The sequence below is a fragment of the Platichthys flesus genome, chromosome 20, assembly GCF_949316205.1.
Source record: "Platichthys flesus chromosome 20, fPlaFle2.1, whole genome shotgun sequence".
Lineage (NCBI taxonomy): Eukaryota > Metazoa > Chordata > Actinopteri > Pleuronectiformes > Pleuronectidae > Platichthys > Platichthys flesus.
This window is the reverse complement of record NC_084964.1, coordinates 8,357,191-8,368,469: the sequence shown is the minus strand read 5'-3', so window position 1 is coordinate 8,368,469 and position 11,279 is coordinate 8,357,191. Positions and strand designations below refer to the sequence as shown.

The 11,279-nt window shown below is 45.8% G+C and overlaps 1 protein-coding gene across 2 annotated transcripts; it reads right to left on the bottom strand.

The window, feature by feature from the left end:
- Positions 1–267: 267 nt before the first annotated feature.
- Positions 268–10,999, bottom strand: csnk1e (casein kinase 1, epsilon). 2 transcript variants are annotated; one of them, XM_062378927.1, is made up of 11 exons: positions 10,638–10,999; positions 9,153–9,250; positions 8,950–9,060; positions 7,828–7,976; positions 4,741–4,969; positions 4,404–4,574; positions 4,135–4,283; positions 3,844–4,045; positions 3,605–3,750; positions 2,482–2,547; positions 268–1,989 (listed from the first exon to the last, which is right to left on the bottom strand). In XM_062378927.1, the coding sequence occupies exons 2-10, from the start codon at positions 9,226–9,228 to the stop codon at positions 2,515–2,517; spliced, it is 1,266 nt and encodes a 421-aa protein (XP_062234911.1). In that variant the 5' UTR covers positions 9,229–9,250; positions 10,638–10,999; the 3' UTR covers positions 268–1,989; positions 2,482–2,514. The 2 variants fall into 2 exon arrangements, with proteins under 2 accessions (XP_062234911.1, XP_062234910.1); XM_062378926.1 differs by having other exon boundaries at positions 270–1,992; positions 10,638–10,998.
- Between the last annotated feature and the right edge of the window lie 280 nt (positions 11,000–11,279).

Genomic DNA, 11,279 nt, shown 5'->3' with positions numbered 1-11,279 from the left:
AAGTCTAGGGCTGCCATGGAACAGGAAAACTGGGATGATGGCATTATTGGGCCCAAAGCCTAACCATCACATGAATAACAAAATATGACAGCAAATAACAAAACAACAAATAAGATAGCACAACAGAAAATAAAGAAATACAATGGTATTTCACGAAATAATTTGTTTTGTTGCCACAATGTACATTAACAGAACATACAATATTATTATGTTTGTGACGTCATATTCAAATTAATGATGATGGCTGCAGGTGCTACTCAGGGCGTTACTCATCATGATGGTTAGGACTCTGTTCTATTTATTAAATGTTTTTTATGCTTAGAGAACAACGGGAAAGAGGAAAAAGTCAACATTTAATCAATAGGGTTAAAGTTGGATAACATTCTCAAATAAAAATCATAAGAAAACAACAAAAGTGCTGGCACATACCTTCACCAAGACCAAAAAGTCCCTTTGAATTAAATGGCAAAATGGTGAGAATGTTGAAAATCTTGCAATCCGGAGCCGCATACAAATTTAATGGATTGCTCTCTGACCCATATCGCATCCTTCCACCAAGTTTTGTGGAAAACTGTTCGGCTGTTTTTTCTGTAATCTTGAATACAAACAACCTAAACCTAGCAAAACCTAAACCGTCCTCGGCGGAGACATTCAAATGTCAACATCAAGTGAAACATACAATCGTGAGTCTCTATAGGCTGTGTATATATTTTTTTATTGATTCAGAAAATATACACAAATATCATAGTAATAAAGTTGAAGCATGGTAAAGAAATGTACAGGACATCAGTCAGCTCCTTTCCCCTCGGTGACGTCTGTCTGTCCTGACAGGTCTGGGCCAAAATATTAGCGACAACCTTACTGTCATTGTCTTGCCACAATGGAAACCAAAACACACACAGACAGACACACACAAACACACTTGTGGCGGACTCCAAAGGTAATTGTTTCACACTTGGCTCCAGGGCTCTCAGGAGGTAAACAGTACTCTTCTCTCCAGCCTCATCTTTTCACAATCTGTCACATTCTGCCAAAAGGTATCTACATCTTTTTACAGGTTTTATAAAACAAGAAAAATGCAAACGTAAAATGGAAAATACAAATGTAACACCAGAGATGTTGGGCACCAAAATCTTACAACGTCTTCTCATCGCCCGGAGTTACAAGCAGGACTGAGGCATCGTCCCATCGAACAATCCTGGAGACCGTCCCTTCGTCCTGTCCTCAGCTCAAAGCCGTCTTATTCCTCTTCTCGCTCTTTTTCTTCTACATTCATACATCATCTGTTCCTCGTCAGTCTCGCCTCCGTTAAGACAAGCTTTGAACTGTCCCTCCTTTACTCCGACTCTTTAAAGGAAAGCTGAAGATGAATACTGAAGACAATAACACACAGACACGGACAGACAGCGACATTCACTGACGAAAAGCAGCCTTGCTCCAGATTCAGTTGTCCCCTCCGTCTCATCTCCTCCTGCGTCCATGTTTTAGCATTCTCTTGTCATTTAAAGGCCTAGATACACTTTATGTTTGTTTTCCTCTCCGTAGTTGTGTATATATTCATTAATAGTCAAGAATAGTCACCGTAAGCAGCAGATGTCGCTCTCAAACATTAGCAGGTTGATAGCAGATTTCTATTTTTTTCATGTAAACCACAGAATAATTGAAATTTTGTCCATTTTGTGCACTTTGATGTTTCTTTTTAGTTTTTGCAGTTTGAGCCTCTGAGTCGATGGGCAGGTGAATGTGAGTGAAGAAGAGGGGGGACCTGTGTGTTGTCTCATCCGGTCTTTTCCTCCAGCCGCACCACAAAGAAGCAGTTCCAGCCAAGAGTCATCGTCATGTCAGCGTATTGCTGGCACGCTCAAACAGCACTGACACACACACGGGTCGTCCTTGTCCCCGTAACGCCTCCTCCTCCTCTTGCTCCTCCACTCATTCATGTTTCATTCATCCGTTTGAAAAGTAAGGGGTACATTTGATACCCTGCGGCTGCTGGAGCACAAGCGAGAAAACAAGGGAGAGAAAAGTTAGTTTTTCAGTAAACTGAAATTGCTGCTGCCAACATTTTTCTTATCTGTACATTTTGTAAACAGTTCAAAATAATCTTAGATCTTCATTGATCTTTGTATAAAACATCCTGTGGTCAGTTTTCTATTTGATATCGAGGAGTCATTTTGTGGAACGAAAATGTACATTTATTAGGTTCCTCTCTGCCACCTCTACCGTTCAAATCACAACACAACACACATCTCTTTTTTTCAGTTATTTTAAAGCAACACCTCATCTTTATTTCATATCTTATTCTTGCTAAAGCTGTTAACTTTGATATTCTGCAAACTACTTAGCTGAAAATCAAATGTTTCTCTCCAGCCCGGGGTCATTGAAGACAAAAGACTTGGTTAGCTGTTTAGGCATGTTCTATCTCTCTCTTTGTTTGTGTGTGTGGGTGTGGGTGTGTGTGTGTGTCATGCGTGTCCATACCTGTCGCTGACCTGCAGACCAGCCAGGATGACCTCACTTTGCCAGATGTTCAAATGGCACACTGACCTATGGAGTATGGAGAGAAAGATGAGAAGCTTGAAGCAGCACAAAGAGAGACGACAGGCAGACACCTGAAGAACAGCATGTGTTTACCATTTAAACTCCGCCATGTCCACACCCATAGCATTTACCTGACCTGACTGCAGTTCTTTGTGGACAGATCGTGGCTTTTTACATACATGCACACAACCATCTTGAGTCAGTCTCAGCTGGCACTTATAAACTAAAACCAAAGGGACTGGAAACATGAACGCTTAAAAATGCACCAGTGTGATAAGACCTAGCCACATGTCCCATCAACTAACACGGAGGAGGCAGGATTTATGACCAATACTGCAGCCAGCCAACAGATGGCGATCAAGAGGTTTTGGCTTCACTTTTGGAGAGCAGTCATTGTATTTATATACAGTATATAGTTTGGACCAGTAAGGGAAGAGAGGCGTATTTACTGGTGCTGTCAGTCTACTGAATAGAACAGAAGTTGAACCCGTGTTGGTGAGTTCAGACCTGGTATAAGCATCTGTCCTTAGAGATCAGTTCACCCCCGGACATTAAAATGCATTCTGAATGTGTCTCCTGTGACCACATCTCACTTCACGGCAGGATTTAAAAATAAATAAGCATTTGTTATGTTCACAGTCTGAGTTTACAGATGTGTGTCTTTGTGTCAACGTGAGAGAGAGACAGAGAGAAAGAGTGAGAGAATGGAGACAGGAGGGGCTCTATGAATCAATGAGGTGCGTCAAGAAAGATTCCAACCAATTGAAAAAAATTGAATCAATGTGGTGACAGTGTTGATATTGTGTCGTTGTCCACAAACAAATCAATGTTTAGACACTGAGAAGCAGAAAAAGACATTTGATTCATTGTGAAACTGAAGCGGGTCAGACGACATCAGTTGAGTAGGGGACCATTCATCTTGTATTCATGCAGTGAAAATAATATGGTCACATTGTTCTATGAGGGTGTGCTAATGCCAAAGTTTGATTTGAATATATTTCGTAATGCAAACGTAAGGCCACAACAACTTCCACAGAGCGTGTGAGGTGACAGTTTTTCCTACCTGCGATGCAGTGATGCGTGATTGGTCGAGGCGTGCAGTGAGGTCAGAGGAGGAGACGTTGGCCGGGGCCCCGCGATGGAGCCTCATGGCCACCTTCCTCTCTCGCTCGGCTCGTTCTGCTCTCCCCGCCTGAGGCGAGCGGTTGCCTGCGCGCATATGAAGACAGACACGTGACATAAAAACGTGATGCAGTTTTTCACAGCCAAGTCCAAACCTCTGAAACCAATCACCATGCTGACCAGACTGCTGCACGACACGCGTCGCCGGATTGGACGGGGCAGCAGCGTCTGTCTCGTTCCGGACTCTGTTCGCTGCCGACGGGTTCGGACCAGACGGCAGAGCTCGCCCTCCAGCTCCTCTCTGGCCTCCTCCTGCACGCTCCTCCCCTTCTTTTCCCTCCCTCCTCTCCCTCTCTCCATCCTCTGCAGTCCGGCTGGCCCCCTGAAACACAGAGAAGCGGTCGAGATGTGAAAGGAGGGAAAGAGTTTAACATCCCAGTTAGAATCACTTTGCGAAAGCAGGACACTCACAAACTTCAGCATGTTCCAGTCAAAGACGTAGTCGTAGGAGAAGCCCTGCCGATGGAAGAGGTTCCTGAAGAGCTGCCTCAGGTAGGAGTAGTCTGGCTTGTCGTCGAATCGCAGCGAGCGGCACAGATTCAGGTAAGTTGAGAACTCAGCTGGGAAACATGAGAGAGAGTGATAAGTGGATTTTAAGCAAAGACAAGTGAGGTGTTGAGTCTACCAGAAACAATGTGTTTTCTGTAATAGATCCTATTGTTGGCAAACTCTTGACTCACAGGGGTATCCCTTGCAGAGCACCTCAATGGGGGTGGACATTTTCTTCTCGCTGATGCGCTCATACTTCTGCCTCTTGGTGGCAGCCTTGAGCCCCTGCCAGGGCAGAGAGCCCAGGTTGAAGTACATGAGAACGTAGCCCAGAGACTCCAGGTCATCTCGTCTCGACTGCTCTGTGGACGAAAGGACAGAGCAGAGAGGAGATAATGATATTGCAAAAAAAAAGTTTGCGAAAGACGAAAAGGTAGAGAAGGAGAACAAAACATCAAGTAAAAGGAGAAAGAAAGAGAGAAGGGAACAAGAGTACAACTGGGTCAACCTCTGTGTGGGCCGTCTTACCGATGCCCAGGTGGGTGTTGATGGAGGCGTAGCGGGCGGTGCCGGTGAGGTTCTTGTTCTCGCGGTAGGGGATGTGCTGGTGCGTCCGGGCGTCGCGGTACTTCTTGGCCAAGCCGAAGTCGATGATGTAGACCAGGTTACCCTTCTTGCCGAGCCCCATCAGGAAGTTATCGGGCTTCACGTCTCTGTGGATGAAGTTCTTGGAGTGGATGTATTCAATCCTACTGATCTGCAGCAGTGAGACAAGGGAAAGGTTTTAGTTTGGATAAAGAAGAGTATTGTTGGTCTTGCATGCTGTACCCCACAGGATTCATAAGAAAATGCTATTATTTAGCCCTTGGGTCGTTCCACGACAGGGTGCTGTGAACGAACCTTACAGACACTTGAATCTGAAGCCATGCCACAATCACATGTTTGTGATACACCAGCGCTTTACTAAAAATGGTGGCCTCACAGCTGGAAGATTTGAAAGATAAACTCTTGGACTTAGCTCTTGTACCTTTAAGGCCCGCCTCCTGATAAAGCCTACCCTGCTCTGATTGGCCAGCTGGCCCACTCAGTTGTGAGTGGTCAACCGCTTCAGTGCATGCAGGAAATGTTGGCCTCGGCACTTGTTTTACCAGGCTGGCCGCTGAGCGTGCATAACGCAAATGTGCGGACGGTGATGTCACGTGACAGCTACAGACAAGGTGTTTCAGTGTTTTCTGTGGAGGAGAGAAGCTCCACTTACTGCAGACTTTGAGCTTTATAACTTTGTGTGGTGTAGTGTGGTGTGGTGTGGTGTAGTGTAGTGAGGTGTGATGTGGTGTAGTGAGGTTTGGTGTGGTGTGGTGTAGTGAGGTTTGGTGTGTGGTGTGTTGTGTGTGGTGTGTGGTGTGTGGTGTGGTGTAGTGTAGTGTGTTATAGTGAAGTGTGGTGTAGTACATTGCAGTGTAGTGAAGTGCAGTGCAGTGCGGTGCAGTGTAGTGTAGTGTAGTGTAGTGTAGTGTAGTGTAGTGTAGTGTAGTGTAGTGTAGTGTAGTGTAGTGTGGTGTAGTACATTGCAGTGTAGTGAAGTGCAGTGCGGTGCAGTGTAGTGTAGTGTATTGTAGTGTGGTGTAGTACATTGCAGTGAAGTGCAGTGCAGTGCGGTGTGGTGTGGTGTGGTGTAGTGTGGTGTAGTACATTGCAGTGTAGTGAAGTGCAGTGCAGTGTGGTGTGGTGTGGTGTGGCGTGGTGTGGTTTAGTGTAGTGTGGTGTAGTGTGGTGTGGTGTGGTGTGGTGTGGTGTAGTGTGGTGTGGTGTGGTGTAGTTGGGCGTAGTGTGGTGTGGTGCAGTGCAGTGTAGTGCGGTGTAGTGTGGTGTGGTGTGGTGTGGTGTGGTGTGGTGTGGTGTAGTGCAGTGCAGTGGGGTGTAGTGTGGTGTGATGTGGTGTGGTGTGGTGTGGTGTAGTGCAGTGTAGTGTGGTGTGGTGTGGTGTGATGTGGTGTGGTGTGATGTGGTGTAGTGCAGTGTAGTGTGGTGTGGTGTGGTGTAGTGCAGTGCAGTGCGGTGTAGTGCAGTGTAGTGTGGTTTGGTGTGGTGTGATGTGGTGTGGTGTGGTGTAGTGCAGTGCGGTGTGGTGTGGTGTAGTGCAGTGCAGTGCGGTGTGGTGTGGTGTGATGTGGTGTGGTGTGATGTGGTGTGGTGTGGTGTGGTGTGATGTGGTGTGATGTGGTGTGGTGTGATGTGGTGTGGTGTGATGTGGTGTGGTGTGGTGTGGTGTAGTGTAGTGCAGTGCGGTGTGGTGTGGTGTAGTGCAGTGTGGTGTGGTGTAGTGCAGTGTAGTGTGGTGTGGTGTGGTGTAGTGCAGTGCGGTGTGGTGTGGTGTAGTGCAGTGCGGTGTGGTGTAGTGTAGTGCAGTGTAGTGTGGTGTGGTGTAGTGTAGTGCAGTGCAGTGTGGCGTAGTGAAGTGTGGTATAAAGTAGTATGGTATGGTGTAGTATAGAACAGTATTTTATAGTATAGTGCAATGTAGTGTAGTATAGCATTGTATAGTATATACAATTGTGATGTTCATATAAAAAAAAAACACCCAGTTTGGCTTAAACTTGAAAAGTGACTGACCTGATATTTGACAACGTAAGGTTTTCAAAAGAGTGAAGACTTTGATCATTTCTTTCTTTCGGATATTTAATTCCCTCTACTGGTCTGTACTGGTTTCAACTCTGCATGAGCGTCTCTATATTCAGACTGTTGTTGAGTGTTTGATCCAAAACTATGGGACAGTTTCAAAGGCCCCGGTTCTCATCGCCTGTTGAAATAATAGTCGAGTCATTGGTCTTGATCAATAACTCCCGTCAGCCTGTCTGCAGATATATGAGGGTCAATTTATATTATGAGACAATTCAAATCTTAGTTATTGCCTGTTAGAGGAGAGGAGAGGAGAGGAGAGGAGAGGAGAGGAGAGGAGAGGAGAGGAGAGGAAAGGAGAGGAGGAGATAGGAAACGAGGTCACAATGGCCAAGAGAAAATGGGACAAAAAGAACAAACGTGCCAGTTGCAGACTATAGGCTGACATATGACGGATTAAGAAACGCTCATAAAGGACGCCACAGGCTGACCTATGTGACGAGGATTAAGTCGCCACAACGAGCCTCCATGTCCCAGATTGGAATTGACTTTTACGGCGGAGCAGAGCTGAAGGGACGGACCTGGTGGGGGGGGTGAGCTTTGTCTGGAGCCAGGAAACAAGCTTTGGGAGTTTAGATGCAAATTATTCTCTGGTTTCAAATTCATTTAGCTCCAGTCTACAAATAGGCATGTGCTTTTATTGAAAGCTGTAAATTCCCATTCAGAGGATGACTTGCATTGTGTGCAAACAAAGGTGAAAATGTAGTTGGCTGTATATTTGGAAATGCTGGATTTAATTTGTGCCTTTAAAGGATCTATAATGCTGTTTCTACTTTGAGGAACCCCTTCATAAGGACTCAATTAGATCTGTATTGAATATTGTATTGAGTTGCTCCTGTGTGTGTGTGTGTGTGTGTGTGTGTGTGTGTGTGTGTGTGTGTGTGTCGGTGTCGGTGTGTGTGTGGACGTGGACTGCACTCTGTCAGTCGGCCTCACCATCTGGTCGGCCAGCAGCAGCACTGTCTTCAGACTGAACTTGCGGGAGCAGAAGTTGAACAGGTCCTCCAGGCTCGGGCCGAGCAGCTCCATGACCATGACGTTGTAGTCGCCTTCGGCTCCGCACCACTTAATGGACGGGATTCCCACTGTTGGGAGGAGGTTGTTGCATCACAACACAAGGACGAGTTATATCATTATTTATCATGTATATTTGTTTAGCTTTATTTGGTTGTTATTTCGGCTATTTTAAACAATGTAATAGTTACTTTAAACCAACTTTTTCTTTCTTTGCTGCTCTGTTTGGTTGTATAATAGGATTATATATTACATTTGTGTTATTAGTATAATATAAAACATTATTTCGGTAGTATTTTGGTAATGGCTAGTGGTAATAGCAAAGCTAAGGATATATATGACCTTGTTTTAAGTGACTATCAGTTTACAACAATGCTTTATCATTATATAGTTACACTTATTACTTAGTTACTACATATAGTGTTATTTTATAAAGTTTGATTCCATTTCTATTGCATAAGCATTTGATAGTTGAGGATTATTAATATATAAAGTGCATGTTGCATACATTGTACATAGATTATGTATAACACTAAAAACGTGATTGTATTTATCATTCATACAATTTTATACAACTGGATTTCAGATTTTTTACTTAGTTTAAGCTACTATAATATATTTATTGAATATATAAATATTTGATCTGATCTTATATAGGGTTTATTTATGTTATCACCTCTCTGTCTGTCAAAGTGATGCTCTAACATGTAACATTCTCTCTAAAGAGTAATAGAGTTGATCTTGTGCCGATATCTGTTGAATCCACGATTACCATGTTATGACACTAAAACAACCCTCAACAGCCTTTCTGAGCATGAACAAAGTCTCATAACAACCCTAAAATTTCTTGATTTAATTTCAAAGATGAGTCTCATTGTCCTGAAGTGACCTCACATGCCTTAAACTGCCTCCTAAACAACTGTCATCCATCAGCAGCTATAAATACCTCTGAACTCATCCAGCCGCTGAAACTCCTCACTTCCTCTCAGTGCCCTGTAGTAAACCTGTCAAACCTCTAAATAAAAACTCTTTAGTGCACCTCACCTCCGCCCTGCATCATCTTGTAGAACTTGCTCTCAATGTGGAGCTGTGGATGTTTGGTCTTCACACATTCCAGTTTGATGGCCACTTCCTCTCCTGTAGCGATGTTGGAACCTGATGGGAGGAAGTTCCTACACATCAGCAGCAGCAGCAGCAGCAACAACAAACTGAGATTCATCACACAAAAAAACACCAAACACACTCACCGAGGTAAATATCTCCGAAGGATCCGCTTCCTATCTTCCTCCCGAGGCGGTACTTGTTCCCCACCCTCAACTCCATGGCCTCTAAGTGTTTCAACTCACTGAAGGGGTCAACGCACACATGCAGACACACACACACGAACAAACACACAAGAGAGAGAAGCTGCCATCAATCACTGCTGATCAATAAAGTCGAAGGACACTGTGGTGCAAAGCTGCAGACTTTGGACTGAGCCCTATACAGCGGCTGTATCCTTGAAGAAAATCAAATTGGAAAAACAAAAATCAGGGAACGAGATGTGAAAGAGTGCAATCACTGCAGGTCACTGAGCCAAAACAGTGACATGGTGCAGCCGGAGAGCTGCCTCACTTGGACTAGGAAGAGAAAACGTTGCTCACGTCCAGCCGTGAAGTGGCTGAACGCACGTGCAGAAGCAAAAGTGCCCGAGATGTAACGCAACAGGCCGAGTGTCCTAATGAACGGTGCTTCTGTTGAGTTAGGGTCATCGCACAATAAATCCTGTTATATCCCAGAAGACGTTGTGGGCCACTCAGGTGCACGAGGGGGTTGGGGGAAGAAGGTGAGAGCAAAGAGAAAGAGTGTGGAGTTGTATAACATGATTTATTCTGAGCTGCAGGGCGGCTGGTGGTGGTGGTGGGGCTGATGGGGACAGGATCAGCATCTCACAAACTTCAAATGAGTCTGGTCCCATATACAGTACTAGCTATTTGCATAAACCCCCCAAATTCCTGACTGGAGTCCCCTGACAAAAAGCAAATGAGTCACGTTTCCCTCAGCCTGCAGACCTCGTCTGTCTGAAACAAGAGGGACATGACCGAAGGCTTAAATCTACAAGCCAGTTTGGCAGTGCGCTGAATGCTGACTTAGGTTCCTCTCTATTTTGGCACTGCATTGGAACCTACATGCACCCCCACCTCACCCACATGCACATGCACGGTGCAGGTGGGGGGGAAATATGAGGCAGAGCCAAGCCGCTGCTGCACATGAACCAAACCCCTGTTACCTCAGGTTTCCCCTGTCTCAGCTTCCAGAGCGGCTGCTGCTGCTGCTGCTACTGTCAGTGTTACAAAACTGGGAGCTGCAGAAGGACTGCAACAACAAACACACACACAGACACAGACACACACACACACACACACACACACACACACACTTACACTCCAGGAAGATGTGATGTTTTCACAGAGGATCTACTTCATGCAGCTGCTCCAGATAACACGGGAGAGCGGAGGGAAGAGGGGGGGCTGACGAATGCAAAAAAAACAAACCCCTCACTGACCAGCAAATAACCGCACCCTCCTTATTCTGAGCCCCCACCGTCCCATGCACACACAAGCACCTCAATATGACTCTGTTTGTGTAACCTGAACCCACCCCATCACACAGACACACACCGTCACACACACAGCACCAAGCCCCCAGACACCTTGACTGGCCCGCGCTGCCCGCCGCCACCTCCTCCTCACCGGGTGTTCAGTCCCGATCCGTGGGTTCGCCCGGTTCCGCCTCACTCAGGACCCTGGACAGCGACGCGGCGGCGCGGCTCCGGGCGGCTCATAATAACCTCGGGGATGTGTGACCTCAGAAAGACGACTCTCTCTCTCTCTCTCTCTCTCCCTCCAAAAAGAAAGGATGAATATGTAGAATTATCCGAGCGGACACGACCCCGGTGATTTTCTACGACTCTCCGCTGTCACGATTTCGGATTTCTAACGAGGAAAAACCAGACATTCAGCTCTCTCTCTCTCTTTACACTGGCGGATCGCCTCTCTCTCTCTCCCTCTTACACACCTCCACCCAGCTCTATCTCTCTCAGTTCACACCATTGACAATAACGATGATGTCATCCGGAGGCTTGCAGAGATGCCCGGATTGTCTTAAAGCCGCCGCGCCGCCGCTGCTGCTGCTGGTTTCTGCAGGCGTGGATAAAGAGCACTGAGCAACCAGCAGACAGCACAGACCTGACTGACCATTATCTACACAAGAGGAAATAAGAGCATGTGCAGGTTATACTGGTCTGTGGGGAAAAAACTGCAAGAGGATCAGTTTCATGGTCTCTACTATTTATATTTCTTTCCAATTTCCCATATTTGACAGTGGGTTGAAAT

Coding starts and splice junctions, on each gene's coding strand:
- csnk1e (XM_062378927.1), bottom strand. CDS start 9,228: ATGGAGTTGAGGGTGGGGAACAAGTACCGCCTCGGGAGGAAGATAGGA. Junction 4,970..7,827: donor TGCTGCTGGCCGACCAGATG/GTGAGGCCGACT, acceptor TCACTGCTGCAG/ATCAGTAGGATTGAATACAT. Junction 3,751..3,843: donor GCGTGTCGTGCAGCAGTCTG/GTCAGCATGGTG, acceptor ATATGCGCGCAG/GCAACCGCTCGCCTCAGGCG.